General features: G+C 39.0%; 1 protein-coding gene and 1 long non-coding RNA gene across 3 annotated transcripts in view; both read right to left on the bottom strand.

Moving 5' to 3' along the window:
* MED13 (mediator complex subunit 13) overlaps positions 1–26,414 on the bottom strand; it is a 125,795-nt gene that overhangs the window by 59,977 nt on the left and 39,404 nt on the right. Inside the window, exon 9 of the mRNA XM_015120024.3 lies at positions 10,584–11,267. Coding sequence (XP_014975510.1) covers positions 10,584–11,267 — 684 coding nt within the window. The remainder of the gene's footprint in view (positions 1–10,583; positions 11,268–26,414) is intronic.
* On the bottom strand, positions 78–8,359 carry LOC144335493 (uncharacterized). 2 transcript variants are annotated; one of them, XR_013406376.1, is made up of 3 exons: positions 7,143–8,358; positions 2,600–3,294; positions 78–209 (listed from the first exon to the last, which is right to left on the bottom strand). It is a non-coding gene; the product is annotated as an uncharacterized LOC144335493 (long non-coding RNA). The 2 variants fall into 2 exon arrangements; XR_013406375.1 differs by having other exon boundaries at positions 84–209; positions 2,600–3,308; positions 7,160–8,359.

Here is a 26,414-nt window from a genome sequence, read left to right on the forward strand (position 1 = left end):
ATATGTCATTATTATTTAGCCAGGCCTTCATTATTTAGCAAGACCTTATTTTCATAAGGTATATCCATAGTTTCTGTTTTTTGTTTTTTTTTTGTTTTTTGTTTTTTTTTTTTGAGACAGAGTCTTGCTCTGTTGCCCAGGCTGGAGTGCAGTGGCATGGTCTTGGCTCACTGTAACCTCTGGCTCCCAGGTTCAAGCAATTCTCCTGCCTCAGCCTCCTGAGTAGCTGGGATTACAGCTGCCTAACACCATGCCCAGCTAATTTTTTGTATTTTTAGTAGAGACAGGGTTTCACCATGTTGGCCAGGCTGGTCTGAAACTCCTGACCTCATGATCCACCCACCTTGGCCTCCCAAACTGCTGGGATTACAGGTGTGAGCCACCACGCCCAGCCTAGGTATATCAATAGTCATTCCAAGGTACTTCTATTTAGAAATGCTACTTTAAAAAAAAAAATCAGAAAAATTATGTTTGGCAAAATTTAGCCTAAAGTGGGTAAAAACAATGGTAGAGACACCTTCAAACCTATTCTTTATCTTTCCACCTCATGAACTAAATATGCTTGGCCTTAAACTCTCCTGTTATTCCCCTACTTTACTATTCAACTGGTTGCAAAGTTCTTCAAAATATATTCCACAGCATCTATAACACTCATACATCCCTGCTACTTCTAATTTCCTAGTGTCAGCCTCACATCACTTTCTCTATGAGTTGCTCAAACATGTCCAAATTGATCTCCTTTCATACAAACGTACCTTTTCATTTCAAGCAACCTTTCAATAACATTACTTGGTGAGTTTTTCCAAAATCCTTATTTTCCAAAACTTGTTATTTTATCTCACTCAATACTTGAAATAGCTCCCCCATCATCTCAAGGATAATACATAAACTTATGAATACTATTCTGCTATTCCATTCCATAGTCCTACGCTTTTCAGGTCTCATTTCTCATCATGACACACCAAACTACTAAGGAACACCCCTATAATCTAACCATACCAAACTACATAAAGCTTCTGCATCTTCATAAATGGAATTATTCCCCACTCTGTGTCTGTACTATATTTTAGTTATAGCTCTATCAGATAATATGTTATTTTCCAATAGACTAGAATTTCATTTACAATCAAGAGCTAAATTTATTTTATACACCAACAGTGCCCCCACAGCATACTGCATAAGAGAAACTTCAGTTTTATTCAAACCGATAAAGAAATACCTTTTAAGAATATGAATTTAAAAAGAAAGATAATATTCCTGAGATACAAAATGCAGAGGACTTGCAACAGCCCTCTAATTAACTTCATTAAAATTAACTGCTGGCCGGGCGCGGTGGCTCAAGCCTGTAATCCCAGCACTTTGGGAGGCCGAGACGGGCGGATCACGAGGTCAGGAGATCGAGACCATCCTGGCTAACACGGTGAAACCCCGTCTCTACTAAAAAATACAAAAAAAAAAAACTAGCCGGGCGCAGTGGCGGGCGCCTGTAGTCCCAACTACTCGGGAGGCTGAGGCAGGAGAATGGCGTGAACCCGGGAGGCGGAGCTTGCAGTGAGCTGAGATCCGGCCACTGCACTCCAGCCTGGGCGGCAGAGCGAGACTCCGTCTCAAAAAAAAAAAAAAAAAAAAAATTAACTGCTAAACATTTAAATGCACTTTCAAAACTCAAAGAATGGAAAAATAATAATGGATATTTACAATGACTAGGTGACAGAAATTCACCAATTTACTAATATAAACAAATGAGGCTTCTGAATGGATTACTCCATGACTAAAAAGGTGTTTGATCATATTACATCTTTAAAATTATAAGTGCTTCCAGAAAGAATTTAAGAAGGTTGTTTAAATGCCATCAAAAGAGGGCCAGGCGCAGGGGCTCACTCCTGTAATCCCAGCACTTTGGGAGGCCGAGGCGGGTGTATCACCTGAAGTTGGGAGTTCGAGACCGGCGTGCCAACATGGCGAAACCTGTCTCTACTAAAAATACAAAAATTAGCCAGGTGTGGCGGCGCATGCCTGTGATCCCAGCTACTCAGGAGGCCAAGGCAGAAGAATCACTTGAACCTGGGAGGTGGAGGTTGCAGTGAGCCAAGGGCAACAAGAGCGAAACTCCATCTCAAAAAACAAAACAAAACAAAACAAACAAACAAAAAAAGCCTTCAAAAGAGAGTAACAATAATTCATTGAATTTATTTTAATGACAGGGAACATATCTAACTTTGTCAATTGGCTGTACCACTTTCTACAAGGAGACGACTATTATTTTGATCCTTATGACATCACATCTCAAGCAATATTAACAGTAGGTAATAAATTATCCAGTTATTCCAACAAAATCCTTTTCACTATGGGGGAAAAAAAGCATTTTTGTTTCAGCATAATAAAAGACCATGCCTGCCGGGCGCGGTGGCTCACACCTGTAATCCCAGCACTTTGGGAGGCCGAGGCCGGTGGATCACGAGGTCAGGAGATCAAGACCATCCTGTCTAACACAGTGAAACCCCGTCTCTACTAAAAATACAAAAAATTAGCCAGGCGTGGTGGTGGGCGCCTGTGGTCCCAGCTACTCGGGAGGCTGAGGCAGGAGAATGGTGTGAACTCAGGAGGCGGAGCTTGCAGTGAGCAGAGATTGTGCCACTGCACTCCAGCCTGGGTGACAGTGAGACTCCGTTTAAAAAAAAAAAAAAAAGACCATGTAAAGTATCTGACCCTAGTATGGAGTGACTAAAGTAGCATGGGGAATCTCCCCGATGAAGTCAATCAGTAAACATGCTGACCTTTCTAGTAACTATTATTTTAGAGTTCAAATTTCTGTTACAAGTTATTCATTATATTAAAGTACCTTAACACTTTTAACACTTCGAGCTGGATAATTTTTTGTTATGGGAGATTATCCTGTGCACTGTAAGATATTTAGCAGCATCTCTAATCTCTACTTACTAGGTGCCAGTAGCATACCCCAAGTTGATAATAAAAAATGTCTCTGGACATTGGCAAATGTTACCTGGGGATGGGGCTGGAAGGATATAAAATTGCCCCAGTTGGGAAATACTACACAGAATAATAATTCCAGGAAAAGGACAGAATCATCCACATGATTATTTTTAAAATCAAACTTTTAACGTACCAAGTATAGAACAATTACATTCCATAAATGCTTCTCAGTTAACATAGCAGCTAAACCTTTGATGGTTCACCTTTTGGATATTTACCATATCAACTAATCTGTTATCATACTACAAAAACAAAGCTTATATCTAGAAGTGAATTGTGGCCAGGCGCAGTGGTTCACACCTGTAATCCCAGCACTTTGTGAGGCTGAGGTACGTGGATCACCTGAGGTCAGGAGTTCGAGACCAGCCTGACCAACATGGTGAAACCTTGTCTCTACTAAATACAAAAAATTAGTCGGGTGTGGAGGTGCATGTCTGTAATCCCAGCTACTTGGGAGGGTGAGGCAAGAGAATTGCTTGAACTTAGGAGGCAGAGGTTGCAGTGAGCCAAGACTGTACCATTGCACTCCAGCCTGAGCAACAAGAGCAAAACTCCATCTCAAAAAAAAAGAAAAAAAAAAGTCAAATGTGACATGATACACATTTCAGTAACTAGTATAACCAAAACAATACTCACATAAGACATATCATTAAAATTAAAACCCTTTTATTCAATCTTTTTTTTCCTTATCTATAAGGCAGAAAAAAAGGGTGACAAGGAATAGGCAAAGCATATTATTTCCTTACCTTACATAATTACAATCCAGTACCACTCTATCCCGCATGCTACTTTTCTACACTATGCTTCCTCCTTCTCATTCTTATTCAGTGAGAAAAATGTCAAATAATTTTAGAACGGATTTTTTTTTTTTTGAGACGGAGTCTTGCTCTGTCGCCCAGGCTGGAGTGCAGTGGCCAGATCTCAGATCACTGCAAGCTCCGCCTCCCAGGTTTACGCCATTCTCCTGCCTCAGCCTCCCGAGTAGCTGGGACTATAGGCACTCGCCACCTCGCCCGGCTAGTTTTTTGTATTTTTTTTTCAGTAGAGACGGGGTTTCACCGTGTTAGCCAGGATGGTCTCGATCCCCTGACCTCGCGATCCGCCCATCTTGGCCTCCCAAAGTGCTGGGATTACAGGCTTGAGCCACCGCGCCCGGTCTACAACAGATTTTAAGGTTAAACTGTATTAACTTCTAAGAGACCTTCATTTTGCCCACAAAAACTCACTATTAAAGTTTTTAAAACCAAAAAAAATTCATACCACCACATTTTTACACACATTAAATAAGAAAATATAACCTGGAAATAAAACAAGTTTTAAAATAGTATTTTAGGGCCACACTGTCATTTCATTCACCCAAACATTTGCTGAATTTCTATTGTGTACCTACAATTGTTCTAAGGGGGTATGTGTGTTTGTGCTAGAAGAATACAGCAGTAAACAAGACAAGACTCCTTGCCCTCATAGAGCTTGCATTCTAATAGGGAAAAGACCATTAGCAAATACATAATATAATTTCAGATACATGCTAAGGAGAAATTAAAAGCAGTGCACAGGACAGGCAGTGATTTGGGAGAGAAAGACCATAGTTCAGATAAAACGGTCAGGAAAATCCTCCCTGAGAACATAACTTTTGAGCAGCACTGAATGGTAAGAAGGGATAAGCAGTTCACCCTCTTTATAATCCAATTCTAAAAGGCCATGAGGAATAAGCTTGGCTTTTTGAATAATTTATCAAGGATGCTGGTGTAGCTAAATCAGGAGACAGGCAGGATACCAGTAGGTAACATGGGTGAAGAACGAGGTAGGCAAGAGACTGCATACAATCTTACAGATCAGGAGAAAGGGTATGGATTTTACTCTAAGTGTAAAGGGAAACTATGGGAGGAATTTAAGCAAATAAGTAAGGCAATATTTTACTTGCAATGATTACCCTCACTGCTGTGTAGAGAATACGTGTAGAATAGAAACAAGGAGACTAGTAATATCAGGCAAGAGCTGAGGCTGGCTTAGACTTACGTTACATTTACCATGAGTAAGACTAAGATTTTTTTAAGGTTTGTTTCTAAGACATCATTGACTTTTTTTTTTTTTTTTTTTGAGACGGAGTCTCACTCTGTTGCCCAAGCTGGAGTGCAGTGGCATGATCTCTGCTCACTGCAACTTCTGCCTCCCGGTTTAAGGGGTTCTCCTACCTTAGCCTCTGAGTATCTGGGATTACAGGCACATGCCACCACACCCAGCTGATTTTTGTATTTTCAGTAGAGACAGGGTTTCACCATGTTGGCCAGGCTGGTCTGGAACTCCTGACTTCAGGTGATCCACCCGCCTGGCCTCCCAAAGTGCTGGGATTACAGGTGTGACCTACCACGCCCAGCTCTAAGACGACATTTACTTTCAAGAGACCTGCTGACTATTAAGTAAGCTCACTGTCTTTCATAATCCCTAAGAGTATACTGATCTCTCTCAATTTATAATCCAGATTAATTTTAATTAAAAATAAAATCATGGATGGGCACAGTGGCTTGTGTCTGTAATCCCAGCACTTTGGGAGGCTGACATGGACTGATCACTTGAGGTCAGGAGTTCAAGACCAGCCTGGCCAAAATGGTGAAACCTGATCTCTACTAAAAGTACAAAAATTATCTGGTCATGGTGGCACACGCCTGTAATTCCAGCTATTCTGGAGGTTGAGGCACAAGAATTGCGTGAACCTGGGAGGCGGAAGTTGCAGTGAGCCGAGACTGTGCCAATGCACTCCAGCCTGGGTGACACAGTAAGACTCTGTCTCAAAATAAATAAAATAAAATTAAAATGCTTTTAGATTCAAAAGGCCAGATGAAGCACAGGACTCATCTGCTAAAATGACAATAAAAGCATTTTAATTTACTATTATTTTTAAAGAAACAGGGTCTCATTGCTGCCCAGGCTGGAATACAGTGGCTATTCATAGGTGCAATCCCACCACTATCAGCATAGGAGTTTTGACCTGCTCCATTTCCATCCTAGACTGGTTCACCCGTCCTCAGGCAACCTGGAGGTCACCATACTGATGCTGAACTTGATGCAGACACTCAATCGGCCCAGTGCACAGCAGCCCGGAACTCCTGGGATCAAGCAATCCTCCTCACACAACCATAGCACTCGGCTAGGTATTTTAAAAGAGAATAAATCTCTAACAGTAGAAAAAATGAGAGAGAGGCTATAAATAGACCAGATGTTTCACTAAGTCTCACAGGGAAGCTCAAATAAGATAAAATACAGCAGAAAATGTTCACAACCTAGAATATGCAAAAGAAGGGATTATAGGCCAACTACATAAACAACAGGAGAGTCTAATTGCCTGGGAAAGTCAGAAAAAATCTGGACTTAAATTTCTAGACAGATATGAGAAAAAGGGTTACTTTGGTCACACTGCCTATGGGGTTAGCCCAGCTCTGCAAGGAGGAGTAAAAAAAAAAAGAGGAGGAGGGAAAAAGAAAAAGGAGAAGGGGACAGGAACCAGAAGAAAAACATAAATGAGAAAAAGAGCTGAAAATGGGGCAACAAGAAAAGTTCCTTTTTAAGGAAAATGAATAAACTACCTGTGAAAATAAGTATAACATCCTCTTCATTCTGGAATTCTAGGAATGGTTGCCTTCCCTTCCAAAAATTCCCTATCCAATTATCATAAAGTGAATTATCTGACACCTACACATATTACATACTAAAGTATTTATTGAATGAGCAAGGCCCACCAGTCAACAAGCTCTACCTATATACAACATTTCCAATCACCCTATCTATTCTCTGACATTAAAATATATATAGACAGGCCAGGTGTGGTGGCTCATGCCTGTAATCCCAGCACTTTGGGAGGCTGAGGCCAGTGGATCACTTGAGGTCAGGAATTCGAGACCAGCCCGGCCAACATGGTGAAACCCCGTCTCTATTAAAAATACAAAAATTAGCCAGGCATGGTGGCATGCACTTCTAGTCCCAGCTACTTGGGAGGCTGAGGCAGGAGAATTGCTTGAACCCGGGAGGTGGAGGTTGCAGTGAGCTCAGATCACACCACTGCACTCCAGCCTGGGAGACAGAATGAGACTCCATCTCAAAAAAACAAAAATGAAATAATAATAACTATCAGGTCGAGCGCAGGGGCTCACGCCTGTAATTCCAGCACCTTGGGAGGCTGAGGCCAGTGGATCGCTTGAAGTCAGGAGTTCGAGACCAGCCTGGCCAACATGGTGAAATCCTGTCTCTATTAAAAATACAAAACTTAGCCAGGCATGGTGGCACGCACTTGTAGTCCCAGGTTGGGAGACTGAGGCAGGAGAATTGCTTGAACCCAGGAGATGGAGGTTGCAGTGAGCTCAGATCACACCATTTTACTCCAGCCTGGGAGACAGAATGAGGCTCCATCTCAAAAAAATAAAAATGAAATAATAACAATTAGGTCAGGTGCAGTGGCTCACGCCTGTAATCCCAGCACTTTGGGAGGTAGAGGCAGGTGGATCACAAGGTCAGGAGATCAAGACCATCCTGGCTAACAAGGTGAAGCCCCATCTCTACTAAAAATACAAACAATCAGCCGGGCGTGGTGGCACATGCCTATAGTCCCAGCTCCTCGGGAGGCTGAGGCAGGAGGGTCGCTTGGACCTGGAGGGTGGAGGTTTCAGTGAGTCGAGATAGCGCCACTGCACTCCAGTGTGGGTGACAGAACAAGACTCCATCTCAAAAACAAAAACACAAAAAACAATCAGAAGTATGACAAGAAGAATCTGAGTAAAGAACAAGACCAAAATAAAGTAATTCTAGAGAAAAACAAAATCACAGAACATCAAACAAAGGAATGTCATTAAAAAAAAATCAGTTGAGAATGTTTTTAAAACATGAGAAACAAAAATTCAGAATTCAAGAAAGTTGAGAATCCCCTGAGAAAACAGAGCACCATCTAAAACATGGAAGTCTTAAAAATAATTTTTAAGGAGATCGTATTATCTAAGAAATAGAGAATTTCCAAATTGCAGAACAAAAGCCTTCAAAATGAGTTAGCCCTTGGTTGGCACAGTGGCTCACGCTTGTAACCCCAGCAATTTGGGAGGCTGAGGCGGGGGCGGCGGGGGTGGGGGGATCACGAGGTCAGGAGATTGAGACTATCTTGACTAACACTGTGAAACTCCGTCTCTACTAAAAAATGTAAACAATTAGCAGGGTGTGGTGGCACACGCCTACAGTCCCAGCTACTCGGGAGGCTGAGGCAGGAAAATGCATGAACCCGGAAGGCAGAGCTTGCAATGAGCGCAGATCATGAAACTGCACTCCAGCCTGGACGAGAGAGCGAGACTCTGTCTCAAAAAAAAAAAAAAAAAAAAAAGAAAGAGCCCTTCAAGTGCCCATCACAAGGACTGGAAAAAAGATCATTATACCTACTACACATATTCTTGTGAAATTTCTAAAGCTAAGAGAAGACCTTAAAAGCCTCACAGAAGTAAGAGATCACATGTTTTTTTAAATAAGCAAGAATGAAACTCATTATTACACATTTCATCCGAAGTTTGAGATACTAGAAGACAGTAAAGCAATGCCTATGAGTTCAAGGGGGAAATTATTTCCAATTATGAAACCAACATGTAATCAAATTATCAATCCAAGCATGAGGGCAAAATATCAGATCATTTTCAGAAATACAAGGATGCCAAATTTATCTCCCACTCTTCCCTTTCACCCCCTCCCCCCAAGGAAGCTAGATATTCACCAAGAAAATAAGGGCGAAACCAAAAAGAAGCCACTAGTTATAAAAAAAATTGTGGTATTAACTTGAGTCTAATCAAAATGAAATCCTAGAGAGCTGAAAACAAGTCTAGAAAGCAATTGGTTCACATTATAACAGAAATAAGAAAGTATTAAACTCCATATAATAGTTATATTATCTGGAGTAATCTGATATTGAGGGAAAAAGCTACATTAAAAAATAAACATAAATCAATAATGAAAATGTGACATTTTAAGCAAATAAAGTCTAAGACATTATTTAACCTATTAGTAGCATTTAAGCAATAAGAAAGTAATTAACTGAAAAAAAAGGTAATTCACTGACAATGATCTGATAAAGGAGGAACTGTAATCTTTGTACATTCCTTGGCCTTGCACTAATAAATAGGTAGACAGTTCTATTGAGCATAATCGTATTTTATTGGTTGATTTTCATCTTTTAGAAAAATTTGTATATAAAAGAATTATTATTAGACAGACTATAAATGTATTTATAACAACATAGAAAGTCAAGGGATACCTGGAAAAAAGCCTTCTTCTGCCCAAAGTACAACATTAATACAGTGAACAAAGAAGGCAAACCACCGATGGAGGAAGATACCTACAGCACATAAAACTAATGCAGGATTAATACCCAGAACATGCAAAGAATACATCAGAAAAAAAAGAAAAGAAAAATGGACTAAAAAATACAACGAATAGGCAAGTCAGAGAAGAGGAAACCTAAATACCCCCAAAACATTTTAAATGATGCTCAATCTCACTAGAAATCTGGAAGACACGTATTTAGACAATGAGATGACATTTTGCGTGCTGTAGATTATTGAAATTAAATCTCATAATACCAACTATAGAGGAAAACATAGTGTAACAGCCATTCCCATATACTGATGTTTCATGAGGGTTTAAACCATATACCAGTTGCGGAAAAGCAACTGGGCAACAACCCTTAATGCTGAAAATGGACATAGCCATGTTGAAAAAGGCTTTTAGATATATTTCCTAAAGAAATTCTTATACAAGTACACAAGGAAATGTGTACCAAACAAAATGGAAAATGTTAGGGTGAAAAACTGAAAATAACCAACATATCTATCTTTAAGAGTTTAGATATTTACCATATGTTCATAAGGAAATACCATAAAGCAACTAAAATAACTAGAGCTACATGTATAAAAACATGTACTGAAATAATAAGTACCAATTCAGGCTGGGTGCAGTGGCTCATGCCTGTAATCCCAACACTTCAGGAGGCCGAGGTAGGTGGATCACTTGAGGTCAGGAGCTCGAGACCAGCCTAGCCAACATGGTAAAACCCCATCTCTATTAAAAATACAAAAATTAGCTGGGGGTGGTGGCACACACCTATAATCCCAGCTACTTGGGAGGCTGAGGCAGAAGATCGCTTGAACCCAGAGGTAAAGTTTCAGTGAGCCTAGATCATGTCTCTACACTCTAGCCTGGGTGACAGAGACTCTGTCTCGGGGGGGGGGAAAAAAAAAAAAGTACCCGAGTTCAGGACAGTGGAAGGAAGACTGGAAGAAGAAAAACAGTACATAGGAATTCTAACTGTATGTAAAATTCTTAAAGTGGCTGATGTACAAGTGTACAAGTGTTTACATATTATTTTCTCCACTTTTTGTGGCTAAAGTTATTTCATAATAAAGAAGTTCCCTGAGGAAAAAACACAGTAAAGGAATAATGCAAAGTTAATACTCAATGAATTTATTCTTGTAAATCCTACCTTGAATCCAATACTGAGTCCTAGTATTAAGAACTTGCATCACTTCCACCCTTAAATTATAATGGTGACTATTAAAAAAAATACATACTCTGTAACTGATGTTACACTTTCCTGTCCAAAAGGTCCAACTGGATCATCCTTGAATTTATCACTTGGAAGTTGAGGTGGTAAAAACTCTACATCTTTTTTCTTTGGGACCTTGTAATACTTCCAGGCTATATTGGCTTCATCTTCTTCCAAGTTTACTGCTGTACCAACATATACTGTAGGTTCTACAGCTTCCTGATATTGAGGTGGGAAAGACTGGGACAAACTGTCTATCCTATCTTCCATTGGTTTGGAAGGAACCAAGGGATCTGGTGTTGGCATTTGATAAAAATGTTGACTCTGAGGAGTTGAAGGTGTTTTAGTCACTCCTTCATCAACCACATCACAAGGGTGAGGACTAAGTGGGGGTGGTTGAGGTGAATTTGCCATTTCGGTGCCATGCATCTGAGGAGTCTTTGCTACATCATTAGTTCGGATACTTGAAAATCTCACTTGACTGTCTGGAGCAGAGATCACAAGTCTTTGGCTGGCTGAATCTGTGTCCATGCCAACATCATCACTAACAGACACACGATGGTGAAAAGGGGTCAAGGGGCGTTTCTGTGGCTTTTCACTCTTTTCTTGCTTCTCATTGGTCTTGTGCTTAGGAAGTATTTGTTGTTGCTGACCTAAAGATGGTGCCTGTCCTTGTTGTCCAGCATTTCTTGACTTGAGATTTTTGTGCCTGAAAAGTTAAAATAAAGGTTTCATATTTACAGTATCACTATTATGGCAAAGTATAATACCAGTTAACAGTATTAGACACTTCAGTTATCATTTGTTTTTCACATATAATCCTAAAAGTCATTTGAATTTAAAAGAGGAAAAAATACTTTGCTCGTGACCTAAATAAAATACAAGAGTATGCAAAAAGATTCATAAAAACCAATTCTCTCATGCTCATTTAATAGTCATGTGATCGGATAGCCAAAGATTATGTCTTATGTGATTTAAATATTTTAGTATCTAATTTAAATACAGAAGTAAGATTCCAGTTAAGGTTAAAAGGTATAACAAGGCTTGAAATTTACTCATTTCTAAATGTACCTGATATTTCCTGTTAGTAATTATTATAAATTAATGGCTTGGCAAAGCGTAGTCATCACCTACAATCCTACAGCAACTGGCTAGAAAGTGTATTCTACTCTACTGAACAGAAGTTACATCAGTCTGGGAAGTGGTAGAATTGACTGACTGATGGGCCTCACACAATATCTACCTTATCCAAATACTTAGCACTAAAAAAAAAAGAATAAGCTGACTAGAAAAGGGAAATAAAAATGCCTAAAATAATTTCTTCCTCATAATTTAAAGCAATTCTAAAATGAAGAACTTAAATGATATACCTAAACATCAAATAATTTTGCTAAGTTTAAGATTTCTAGGCTGGGCACGGTGGCTGACGCCTGTAATCCCAGCACTTTGGGAGGCTGAGGTGGGTGGATCACCTGAGGTCAGGAGTTTGAGACCAGCTTGGCCAACATGGTAAAATCTCGTCTCTACTAAAAATAAAAAATTAGCCAGGTGTGGTGGCATGCGCCTGTAGTCCCAGCTAATTGGGAGGTTGAGGCAGGAGAACAGCTTGAACCCAGGAGGCGGAGGTTGCAGTGAGCTGAGATTGTGCCACTGCATGCCACTGCACACCAGCCTGGGTGACAGAGCAAGACTCCATCTCAAAAAAAAAAAAAAAAAAAAAAAAAAAGATTTCATTTCCAAACGTAATGAGATATATATACTCATAATATTATGTTTACACTAAGAAACTTTTTTTTTTTTTGAGATGGAGTTTTGCTCTTCTTGCCCAGGCTGGAGTGTAATGGCATGATCTCGGATCACTGCAACCTTTGCCTCCCAGGTTCAAGTGATTCTCCTGCCTCAGCCTCCCTAGTAGCTGCGATTACAGGCATGTGCCATCACACCCAGCTAATTCTGTATTTTTAGTAGAGACGGGGTTTCTCCATGTTGGTCAGGCTGGTCTCGAACTCCCGAACTCACGTGATCCGCCCTCCTCGGCCTCCCAAAGTGCTGGAATTACAGGCATGAGCCACCATGCCCAGCCAAGAAACTTTTAAAATGTGGTAAGATATGGAGTTTACACATTCAGTATTCATTACGTTTTTCTTTTTAAATTTTACTTTTTCATTGAATCAGAACTATCCAGAAAGAGTATTAAAAAGCAGTGACAGGCACTTATTTGAAAAACTCTCTGTTGAAAAGACATGCTGAGACACCTTTTTTTTTTTCTGGAGACCGAATCTCACTCTGTTGCCAGGCTGGAGTGCAGTGGTGCAATCTTGGCTCACTGCAATCTCCGCCTCCCAGGTTCAAGAGACTTTCCTGCCTCAGCCTCCCAAGTAGCTGGGACTACAGGTGCATGTCACCACACCCAGCTGATTTTTGTATTTTTAGTAGAGACGGGGTTTCACCACGTTGGCCAGGATGGTCTCGATCTCTTGACCTCGTGATCCGCCCGCCTTGGCCTCCCAAAGTGCTGGGATTATAGGCATGAGCCACTGCGCCTGGCCGAGATACTTTTTGTACAGAGCCTGAGATATCTTATTGTGCATGGAGAAAAAAAAGAACCAAAGTTATCAAAGAAAACCAAACTCATTTCAAAAGGACATAGGAGAAATCAACCATTATCCTAATACTAAAATCAAAGATATTACACAAAAAGAAAACCATAGACCATTATCTCTTAAGAACACAGATGTAAATAATTAACAAAATATTAGCAACTCAAACCAGCAAAATATAAAAGAATAATACATCATGACCAAATGATGTTAATTCTGGGAATGTAAAGTGTAGCATCCAAAAGAAAAAAATATCATGCATGACATTAACAGAATAAAAGAAAACCATATTATCTCAATAACTATAGAAAAAACCCTACTAATACTATTAATATATTCAACCCCTATTTATATAGACTCAGCTACCAAGGAATAAAAGAAAGTTTGCTTGATCTGATAGATATCTATGAAAAACTACAACCAGTATCTTACTTGATGTTTAAGCATGAATAATTTCTCCCTAACATTAAGAACAAAGCAAGAATATTAGCTCTCAACATTTAATGTTTTATTGAAGGTTTTACCCAATGCAATAAGGCAAGAAAGAGATCAGAGATTTCAGAGGAAGAAGATAAATTGTCTTTATTCATTGTCAACATTATTACAAACTATACAATAAGGCCAGGTGCGGTGCTCACAACTGCAATCCCAGCACTTTGGGAGGCCGAGGTAGTTGGATCACGAGGTCAGGAGTTCGAGACCAGCCTGGCCAACATGGTGAAACCCTGTCTCTACTAAAAATACAAAAAATTAGCCAGGCGTGGTGGCAGGCACCTGTAATCCCAGCTACTCAGGAGGCTGAGGCAGGAGAATCGCTTCAGCCCAGGAGATGGAGGTTGCAACAAGCTGAGATCACGCCACTGCACTCCAGCCTGGGTGACATAGTGAGACTGTGTCCCACCCCCAACCAAACAAACAAACAAACAAAAAAACTATACAATGAAAGGGTAAGGCTGATCCCCACCTAATCAATCTTAACATTACTAGACATGGGACAACCAGCTACTGTGTCTCTCTGATATAACGCAATAAAAAGCAACACAGCCACCATCTATGAAGTACTCTTGCTAAAAATGTTGAAGTTGAGTCTAATCAAGTAATCAAGCCCCCAGGCCAGCACTGAGTGCTATCCAGAACTTTCTATCTATGATGATGGGAAGTTCTGTATATGTTTTTATGTGTGTATATACATATATATTTTGAGACACAGTCCCGCTCTGTCACCCAGGCTAGAGTGCAGTAGCATGCTCTTGGCTCACTGCAACCTCTGCCTCCTGGGTTCAAGCTATTCTCCTGCCTCAGTCTCCCAAGTAGCTGGGATTTCAGGTGCCCACCACCACACTGGGCTGATTTTTGTATTTTTAGTAGAGATGGGGTTTCACCATGTTGGTCAGGCTGGTCTTGAACTCCTGACCTCAAATGATCCACCTACCTCAGCCTCCCAAAATGCTGGGATTACAGGCATGAGCCACTGCACCCAGCCTGTATATGGCTCTTGAGCACTTGAATTGTGGCTAGTGTAACTGAGGAACTAAATTTTTTTTTTTTAAGAGACAAGATCTTGTTCTGCCACTGAGGCTGGAATGCAGTACAATCATAGCACACTGTAACCTCAAATTCCTGGACTCAAGAGAGCCTTCCAAAGTGCTGGGATTGCAGGCATGAACCACTGCACCCAGCTGAGGAACTGAATTTTTAATTGTATTTAAATCCAATTACTGTAAATTTAAATAGCCAACAGTAGTTACTAACACAGCTAGTATTGGATAGCTCAGCTCTACAGCTACCTTCCATTTACAGAAATGCAAAGGAAAAAGGAAGAAATTAAATTACACTAAAAGAAGTAAAATTACATGACAAGTAAAATGAAAAATCCAGAATATGGAGCACTCTATAGGGAGAACTGACCTAGTTTTACCAACCAAGTCAATGTCATGAAAAGGGAACAGGAGATAACTAAAAGGAGAGATTCAGAAAACATAACAACCAAATGTTTACTCCTTGTTTGAATCCTAGTCAAATAAACTACCTACAAAAAGACATTTCTGAGAAAATCTGGACAAGGTATAACATTAGGTATGAGGGTAGAATTATATTAATGTAAGAAGATACTCATATTTTTTAGAGTTACATACTGAAGCACTGCAAAAAAGTAGTATTTAAGATTTGCTTTAAAAATCTTTATCAAGAGCACAGCATAGAAATTTGCCAAATAAAGTATTATATATCTATAAAATGCAGTATTATGAACTTTTTAAACATTCAGGTTGTTTATCAAAACAAAAGTTGCAGAAATACAGCATGATTACCTTTGTGTGAAAGAAAGCAACAGGCAGACCTACATACATAAGAGGGGAACCTGTTAATTTTTAATTTTTTATTATTGTGTATTGTTTGAACTTTTCATTTTATTTATTTAAATTTTGAGAGTCCTGCTCTGTTGCCCAGGCTGGAGTGCAGCGGCATGATCTCCACTCATTGTAACCTCTGCCTCCCAGGTTTAAGTGATTCCCCCACCTCAGCCTCCCAGGTAGCTGGGATTACAGGCACCTGCCACCACATCAGTCTAATTATACATATATATATATATATATTTTTTTTTTAGTAGAGACGGGGTTTTGCCATGTTGGCCACGCTGGTCTCAAACTCCTGACCTCAAGTGATACACCCGCTTTGGCCTCCCAAAGTGCTGGGATTATGGGCATGAGCCACTCACCCGGCCTGAACTTTGTAAAAGAGCATTTTTTTTTTAAACACAGAAATTTGTCCAAAACACAAAAAACCAAAACCAAAAAACAAAACAAAACAAAACAAAAAAAACAAAAACCAAAAAACCCAGCAGGTTCTACCCAATGTATGAATAATCCTTTCTCTTTTTTTTTTCCTCACGCTGTTGCCCAGGCTGGAACACAGTACCATGATTAGAGCTCACTACAGCCTCCCAAGTAGCTGGGTTTACAGGCAAGAGCCACTCCATTGGCTTGAATGGGTTTTTTTGGAATACTTTCAATGATAAGGACCATATTACTGTATAAGGAGATGCACCCCCCTCATCACACAGCTCCAACTGCTAGAAGGTAAATTCTTAATATTGAATAGAAATTCATCTTTTCTGTATCTTCCAGCCCTTCAGTCCTATTTCTACCTAATTTCTAAAGCTGCACTATCCAATAATGGTAGCCACAAGTTACATGCAGTCATTAGACACTTGACAAGTGGCTAGTCTAACTTGAGATGTGCTATAGATGTAAAATACCAATTTTCCAAGACATGTTATAAAATAAAGGAATGTTAAATATCTCACTAATGTTTCATCACAATTACTGTATATCAAAATAATATGTTAGATAAATCAAATTCAATAAAATATATTGGGCTGGGCATGGTGGCTCATGCCTGTAATCCCAGCACTTTGGGAGGCCAAGGTGGACAGATCACCCGAGGCCCGGGGTTCTAGACCAGCCTGGACAACACGGTGAAACCCTGTCTCTACTAAAAATACAAAAAATTAGCTGGGTGTGGTGGCGGGCGCCTTTAATCCCAACTACTCAGGAGGGTGAGGCAGAAGAATCACTTGAACCCAGGAGATGGAGGTTGCAAGTGAGCCAAGATAGCGCCACTGCACTCCAGCCTGGGTGACAGAATGAAACTCTGCCTCAAAAAAAAAAAAAAAAATATATATATATATATATATAAAATAATAAACAAATAATAAAGTAAATTAAATTTTAAAGATCTTCAGCAAGAGAAAAGGTGTAGTTGAAGCAAACACAGTAAGTGAATACGAATGGTTGATAAGTAGGAATTCATTGCCCAATTCGCTTATTTTTATCCATGTTTGAATTTTCTAATAACAAAACAGAGAACTAAAATGCTAAAAAAAAAAAAAAAAAAAAAAAAAAAAAAAAGAGCATGAAAGATGTGAGGAGCAAGATTAAAGTATTCCAAGGTTCTTGTTCATTCCATAAAAAGAACATAGACTCTAACTGTAGACTTTAAGGAAAGCAGGTACAATAAAGGATTAATTCAATTAACAAAAGAATAAAAACAGAACACCAAACTTCTAAATCAAGAGAAGAAACTGAAAAAAGAGAATATAAAAAGGAAAAAAACAACAGTATCATTAACTTATCAATTATTCAAATATTTGACTGTCTACTAAATTCAAAGTATGGTCCATGAACCCTCCTTTTCAAGGGCTTCAGGGGTTCAAAACTATTTCCACAATAGCACCAAGACACTATCTGCCTTTTTTTATTATGTTGAAATTTATAAAGATGGTTCAAAAACAATAGGCAGCAAAACTTCTAGCAACTGAACATGAATCAAGGGAGTGATACCAACTGTACTAGCAGTAGTAGCCACTGCTTTCTCCACCACCACACATTCAGTTTGCTGTTTTTTATGATAGTATCACTTAAGAATGTCCTTCATGAAGACAGCACAAATAATTTTTAATAATCTCAGTACTTATACCATCTTTTTACACTCTGTATAAAGAAACAGGAAGTACATATAAAGTATTTCTGTTATAGATTTGAAGTACAATGGCTATTTTGAGGAAAAGCACTTGTACAATTGTTTGAGTTACAAGCTGAAACTAGCTGACTGGTAGATAAACTAAGATTATCCATATTTGGCCATTTGGCAGATTTGTTTATTAGGTTATCAAACATGAACAAAATGAGTTTGTCATTTAAGGAAGAACTGATCATTTTGAGCTGGACTGCTAAACAATACTTCTGCTAATACAGTTGGTACCACTGCAAGATTTAGAATTTTGGAAAACTGTATCTGACACAGTGAGCTTGACAGCTTTCTAACAAATACTTTTCAGATGAGGTCACTGGTAATATTAATGAATGAAATATTTTGATACACTGTATTGGTTGAATTCCACATCCTCAAATTCAACTAACCAGAGATGAAAAATATTATTTTTCAAAAATGAAAAGTTAACAGTACAACAATAAAAAACAATATAAATTGTAAAAACAATATGGTATAACTCTTTATGTAACACATTGTATTAGGTATTATAAACAAACTAGAGATTATTTACACTATACTGAAGGGCCAGGTACAGTGGCTCATGCCTGTAATCTCAACACTTTGGGAGGCTGAGGTGGGTGGATCACTTGAGGCCAGGAGTTCAAGACCAGCCTGGCCAACCTGGTGAAACCCCATCTCTATTAAAAATACACACACACACAAATTTAGCTGGGCGTGGTGGCGCATGCCTATAGTCCCAGCTACTTGGGAGGCTGAGGCACGAGAATCGCTTGAGCCAGGGAGGGGCAGGTTGCAGTAAGCCAAGATCACACCACTGCACTCCATCCTGGGCAACAGAGGAAGACTTTGTCTCAAAAAAAAAAAAAAAAAAGGAATACTGAAGGATGTATATGGGTTATATGAATACTAACTCATTTTATATGAAGGACTTGAGCATCCATAAATTTTGTTATCTGTGAGGGTTCCAGAACATCGATCTTCCACGGATATTTGGAGATGAGTATATATAACAAAATGCGCCAACATTCAGATCTGTATAACCCAGTGAGCTGATATTTTTCAAATGACCAATGCATGATGTTACAAAATCGAAAGATCCATTCAGTTATTAGTGAAGTACAACTACTGACAGGGCTTTAGATGTCACATTGCAACTAACCTTTAAGAAACTACCACTTGTCAATTTTTGGTGTAGTACCAAAGAAGAATATCCACAATTATCTGAAAAAGTTATTAAAATACTCTCTTCCCTTCTCCAATTGCATAACTATATGAGGCTGGATTTTCTTCATATACTTCAACCAAGACAATATCCAGCAATATGCTGAATGCAGAAGCAGATGTAAGAATTCAACTATCTTACTACACTCAATATTAAAGAGTCTTGCACAACTGTAGAACAATGCCACTCATCAGTTTTTTTGCTAGTGTTTTGGAAAATATAGTGGATGTCTATTTTATTCATGTTAATATGCACTGAGATTAATGTTATTTTTAATAAGTGGTGCTTTAAAATTTCTCTAAAATATAAATAGATGTAATAAATGTACTTTGCAGTCTTCAACAACTTTTTAAGACTGTAAATAAGTTCTGAGACGAAAAAGTTTGAGAATTAGTCTATTTTATGCAAGGCAGTAGGAGAAACAGGATCTCCATTCATCTGAGGTGAACTATTTAGTTATGTCCCAAGTATACAAGGGATGTGAAAAGTAAATGGCCATACATTCACTTACCCAGCTATTATGAGTAAGAAACTATTAACTGGGGTTATATACTAATAGCAGCGGTTCTCTAAATTTTTGACAACATTAAAAGCCCTTTTCTTCTATACAGACCTCTTTCTAAAAGCTAGTTTCTTTAGAGAGAACAACTGAATTTTTTTTTTTTTTTTTTTTTGAGACGGAGTCTTGCTCTGTCACCCAGGCTAGAGTGCAGTGGCACAATCTCGGCTCACTCCAAGTTCCGCCTCCCGGGTTCATGCCATTCTCCTGCCTCAGCCTCCTGAGTAGCTGGGACTACAGGCACCCACCACCAAGCCTGGCTAATTTTTTGTATTTTTAGTAGAGACAGGGTTTCACTGTGTTAGCCAGGATGGTTCTCATCTCCTCACCTTGTGATCCACCTGCCTTGGCATCCCAAAGTGCTGGGATTACAGACATGAACCACTGCACCCGGCCGAACAACTGAATTTCATGCTAGAACACAACCACATTGAGTAATCTTTGTAAAAAAAAAAATGAAATTGTCCTCAAAGCACAAACCAACAGAGTAATCCTTTTATTCTTTCCTATTGATGTTAGGCATGCAGTACTTTAATGTTAACATGTAAAATTTAATGTATTGCTTTTTACTTAGCAGCCTGCTTTCTATGTGCAGTTTTTCTATGAACATTCCACCACACTAAAGTCTAGTATCAGTAAATGTGTGCTATTCAATCTTGCTAATGAAAAATGCAACAATTTTATGCTTCTCACTTATTATAATGGTAAAAAATAATTGTGAGGATAGTCTTCAGATCAGTGAAATCACAAGAAAAACCAACATTTTCTACATGCAAAAAGTGTGAGTAAAATCAGTAGAATCTTTTTTGATGTCACACGTACTTAAGCAGCCCTCTCGCCTTTTGTTAGCTAGTGTATTCTGAGGCTAGGACACCTTCTGTCACACAGTAAGTATTCGAAAAAACCTAACAGATAACTGATAGTTAGAGCAGTATTACTTTTTTTTAAAGTAAGCACAAGCAAAAAACACCTATGGAAACAAACTGTATGTCCATCAAATCCAGAATGATTATATAAACTATGATACTTCCATCCAGTGTAATATTAATAACATTCTTTTTTCATTTTTCTTTTAAAAAAGAGAGTATCACTACATTGTCCACGCTAGTCTCGAACTCCTGGCCTCAAGTAATCCTTCTCCCTTGGCCTCCCAAACTGCTGGGACTACAGGCATGAGCCACCACACCCAGCCCCAGGAAAATTTTTAAACAATGAAGCAGAGCTATAAGTAACTAATATGGAAAGATCTGAGGCACATTAAGTGAAAAGAATTCGCTGTGAAAAATACATCAGAATAATACTTATGTGAGGCCAGGCATGGTGGCTCACGCCGGTAATCTCAGCACTTTGGGAGGCTGAGGCAGGAAGATCGCTTGAGCCCAGGAGTTCAAGACCAGCCTGGACAACATAGCATGACCCCGTCTCTACAAAATATTTAAAAACTATCCAAGCATTGTGGCACACACCTGTAGTTCTAGCTAGCTGGGAGACTGAGGCAGGAGGATCATTTGAGCCCAGGAGTTTGAGGCTATAATGAGCCATGATTTCATCACTGCACTCCAGCCTGGGCGACACAGCTAGTCTCTAAAAAAATAATAATATTTATGTGTTGAGAGGAGAATACATAAAATTAAGTATGGAGAAATAGTATCTAATTGGCAACTAGCCACTTCTAGAGAGAGTGAGTACGCCTGGGGGAGAGAAAGGATGGTCAAGGGGAACTTAGGCTTTTTTCACATACTTTAAATTTCTTAAAATAATTTATATTCATGTAAATTGTCTGTACAGCTACGAATTTTTTTTCTTCCTAAATCATTTTTAAGAGAAGCCAGTGTTATCAGGCAGGGTCCAGGCCTATCTTTCACACAGAAGAAATTCACTATACAGAACTGGTTATACAAAACAGAGGAAAGTGAGGCAACCCAGAGACTAGTAACAGCAGGGAGCTTCTATGACTTCTAGCACTGAAAGGACAATAAGATGATGTAGTCTCACCATATCCCGGAAGCTCAGGATGGTGCTAGAACCATAGCAGGATCTGCTCAGTAGTAACTGGGACCATGAGAAGGGGCTGTGTTAATAGGACACAAGGGAGCTGTTGCTGGAGTTGGCTCAAAAAGGGACTGGGGAAAGACCCTGGCTTCTTCCCTCCTCTCACCCTCCAATCTTCTGTTAGTGCCTCCTATTAGCCAACTCCAGAAAGCAAAGGAGTCTAGGAAATTTAATTTCCTGCAATACAGAACAGAACAGAGAAAAAGCAGAAATGGATTTGAGAGCGAGCTAGAGGCCGATTAACAGAGTCAGTTATCAATGTATGCCCCAACCTCCTATATTCCATGGCAAAGAGGATACACACGTAGTAGCTCACTGTCTATCTGTCTTACCTTCACTTAAGAAATAAGCTAGATTTGTAGTGGGCAAAGAACCTAAAGTACAAAATGTAATAGTAATTTTTTTCTAAGTAAATGATTAGAAATGCTGTATTTACTAAAGGAGCAACCTAACCAAAGCAAGTCACACGCATCGACTATATAAAATTTTGGCATATTAAATCTCTATATGCCTGTGAGGAATTTCTGAAAATATTTTTTAAAATAACTTTTTTTTTTTTTTTTGAGACGGAGTCTCGCTTTGCAGCCAACACTGAAGTGCAGTGGCGCCATCTTGGCTCACTGCAACCTCCGCCTTCCAGGTTCAAGAGATTCTCCTGCCTCAGCCTCCTGAGTACCTGGGATTACAGGCGTGCACCACCATGACCGGCTAATTTTTGTATTTTTAGTAAAGATGGTATTTCACCATGTTGGCCAAGCTGGTCTTGAACTCCTGACCTCAAGTGATCCACTCGCCTCAGCATCCCAAAGTGCTGGGATTACGGGCATGAGCCACTGTGCCTGGACAAAAGAAAATAACTTTTTAAAAATAAAAGTTCAGCTTAAAGACCAAAAATTTAAACTTATGTTGCCAACATGCATTTTTTTAATGCCTTCCTCTAAAACCATTTTAGACAAAATACTTAAAATCCACATCTTTTCAAAAAGAATAAAAAAGTCTAGTTTAGGAACTAAAAAAGAATTGTTTGATAAAAATTCCAATAGTGAGAAAGAAAATCCTAATTTATTTTTTTCTTAACTTTTATTTTAGGTTCAGGGGTAAATGCGATGGTTTGTTATACAGGTAAACTCATGTCATGGGGCTTTGTTTACAGATTATTTCATTACACAGGTATTAAAGGCCTAGTATCCAACAGTTATTTTTTCTGCTCCTCTCCCTCCTCCCAGCCTCCACTGGACCCCAGTGTCTGTTGTTCTCCTCTGTGTCCATGTATTCTCATCATTTAGCTCCCACTTATAAGTGAGAACATGCAATATTTAATTTTCAGTTTCTGCATTAGTTTGCTAAGGAAAATGACCTCCAGCTCCATTCATATTTCTGCAGAAGACATGATCTCATTCTTTTTTATGGCTGCACGGCATTCCATGGTGTACATGCACATTTTATTTATCCAATCTGTCATTGATGAGCACTTAGGTTGATTCCACGTCTTTGCTATTGTGAACAGTGCTACAATGAACATTCCCATGCATGTGTCTTTACGACGGAATGCTTTATATTCCTCTGGGTATATATATCCAGTAATAGGATTGCTCGGTCGAATGGTAGTTCTGGAAAAGCCTAATTTCATTTAAGCATTCTTTTGGTCTTAGACCAGGGATTAGCAAACTTTTTCTGTAGGGAACCAGAGAGTAAATATTTTATCCCCTGGGGGCCAGTCTGTGTCACAACTACTCAGCTCTGCCACTGTGGGGCAAAAGCGACCACAGACAATATGTAAATAAATGAACGTGGCTGTGTTCTAATAAATCCATTTATCAGTACTGAAATCTGAATTTCACACAACCTTCCTATACCATAAAACATTCTTTATTTTTTTCAACTTTTAAAAAAATGTAAAAATCATTTTCAGTTGGCCCAGGCATGGTGGCTTAAACCTGTAATCCCAATACTTTGGGAGGCCAAGGCAGATGGATCACCTGAGGTCAGCAGTTTGAGACCAGATGGGCCAACATGGTGAAACCCCGTCTCCACTAAAAAATACAAAAAATTAGCCAGGCGTGGTGGCCTGTGCCTGTAGTCCTGGCTATTCGGGAGGCTGAGGCAGGAGAACTGCTTGAACCCGGGAGGCGAGGGTGCAGTGAGCTCAGATCGCGCCACTGCACTCCCGTCTGCGAGACATCGTCTCAAACAAATTAAAAAAAATCATTTTCAGCTTACAGGCCATACAAAATAGGCAGTGGGCCAAACATGGCCAATTCATTACCCTTTGCTGACCCTCATTCTTATACAAATTATGTTCAAGTTTAGGTGTGGTTTTTTAGCTATTTTAAACTGCTAAACAATAGCTAAATATATCTTTGTTTTTATTCCAATCTCTCTAACAGAGGTAAATTTTCAACAAAGTTGCCAGACTTTAAAAAATTACATATTCTTTAATCCAAAGAGAATTATTCAATAAATGCAAAGTAAGAATTCTTATGCAATATAAGAATATTCAATTTATGCAAAAACATAACAGCACATGTGAGAGACTCTGTTATTATATATTCAAACCAACAGCGCAAATGTAGAAAAACCTTGGCCCTAACCTGCAGGCACTCCATTTCTTTGGTTCACTTCCATGAGAAAGACAGGTGACCATCTATTCCATCACAAGTTCTGACTAGGGATGTCAAGACCATTATTGTTTACTTGACTGCAAAAGCCTATGATCTATGTTTAATCTGCAGGATAAAATCATAAACTCTAGGCAACATAATTTTAAAACTTCTCATAACCAAATCTTATCATAAGGCCTTAATATATAAACTAAATACATTTCTAAAGAATTCCACATTCATCTATTCTTCTACTAATCATTCAACCAATATAGTCCATTGGAAAGCTTGATGGTTTTGTCATGCTTTGACAGTTCTGCTCCCTTTTAAGTTTTTCCCTTATAGAATCCTATTTTCTGAACCTTACTTCAACATTTCACTTATAGCTGCCCAAAGAATGTTATCAGAAATAACTCCACAAAACCCAGCACTGTATTTACCATTTAAAAAAAAAAGATTGTAGCTGGAAGCATTTCCCTTGAAAAGTGGCACAAGATAAGAATGCCCCCTCTCACTCCTATTCATAATAGTAGTGGAAGTCCTGGCCAGAAGAATCGGGGAGAAAAAAATAAAGGGCATTCAAATAGAAAGGAAGGAAGCGAAACTATCCCTGTTGACAGACAACATGATTCTAAACCTGGAAAACCCCAGTCTCAGCCCAAAAGCTCCTTCAACTGATAGACAACTTCAGTAAAATTTCAGGATACAAAATCACTGTACAAAAATCACTAGCATCCCTATATACCAACAACAACCAAGCTGAGAGCCAAATCAGAAATGCAATCCCATTCACATCTGCCACAAAAAGAGTAAAGTAACTGGGAATACAGTTAATCAGAGGGGTTAAAGAGCTCTACAATGAGAATTACAAAACACTGCTCAAAGAAACCAGAAATGATGCAAAAAAACAGAAAAACATTCCATGCTCATGGATAGAAAGAATCAATATCCTTCAAATGGCCATACTGCCCAAAGCAATTTGGATTCAATGTTATCAAACTACCAATGACATTCTTCACAGAACTAGGAAAAACTATTTTAAAATTTGTATGAAATACAAAAACAGCCCAAATAGCCAAGGCAATCCTAAGCAAAAAGAAGAATGCTGGAGGCATCATGTTACCTTGCTTAAATGGTACTACAGGACTACAGTTACCAAAACAGCATGGTACTGATACTAAAACAGACACACAGACCAATGAAACAGAATAGAGAGCCCAGAAACAAGGATGCACTGCCACAACCATCTGATCTTTGACAAAACTCACAAAAACAAGCAATGAGGAAAGGACTCCCTATTCAATAAATGGTGCTGGTATAACTGGCTAGTCATATGCCGATGACTGAAACCAAACCACTTCCTTACACAATACACAAACATCAACTCAAGATGAATTAAAGACTTAAATGTAAAACCCAAAACTGTAAAAACCCTGGGAGACAACCCACACAATACCATTCTGGACACAGAAATGGGCAAAAATTTCATGACAAAGATGGCAAAAGCAATCACAACAAAAGCAAAAATTGACAAATGGGATCTAATTAAACTAAAGAGCAGTTGCACAGCAACAGAAATTATCAACAGACTAAACAGATAACCTACATAACAGGAGAAAAGTTTTGCAAACTGTGCTGACAAATGTCTAATATCCAGTATCTAAAAAAACTTAAATTTATAAGAAAAAATAATCCTATTAAAAAGTGGGCAAAGGACATGAACACTTTTCAAAAGAAGATATATGTGCAGCCAACATGCATATGTAAAAAAGCTCAACATCACCGATCATTAGAGAAATGCAAATCAAAACCATAATGAGATAACATCTCACACCAGTCAGAATGGCTATTATTAAAAAGTCAAAAAGTAACAGACGCTGGCGAGATTGAGAAGGGAACATTTATACACTGTTGGTGGGAGTGAAAACAGTTCAACCATTGTGGAAAGCAGTGTGGTGATTCCTCAAAGAGCTACAACTACCATCTGACCCAGCAATCCCATTACTGGTTATATAACCAGGGAATATAACTCATTCTACCACAAAGACACATATACACAAATGTTCACTGCAGCACTATTCACAACAGCAAAGACGCAGAATCAACATAAGTGCCCATCAATGACAGACTGGATAAAGAAAATGTGGTACGTACACACCATGGAATACTGTACAGCCATAAAAAAGAACGAGATCATGTCATCTGCAGGAACATGGATGAAGCTGGAGGTCATCATCCTTAGCACAGGAACAGAAAGCCAACTACTGCCTGTTCTCACCTATAAGTGGTAGCTAAATGATGATAACTCATG

The sequence above is a fragment of the Macaca mulatta genome, chromosome 16 (genome assembly GCF_049350105.2).
Source record: "Macaca mulatta isolate MMU2019108-1 chromosome 16, T2T-MMU8v2.0, whole genome shotgun sequence".
Lineage (NCBI taxonomy): Eukaryota > Metazoa > Chordata > Mammalia > Primates > Cercopithecidae > Macaca > Macaca mulatta.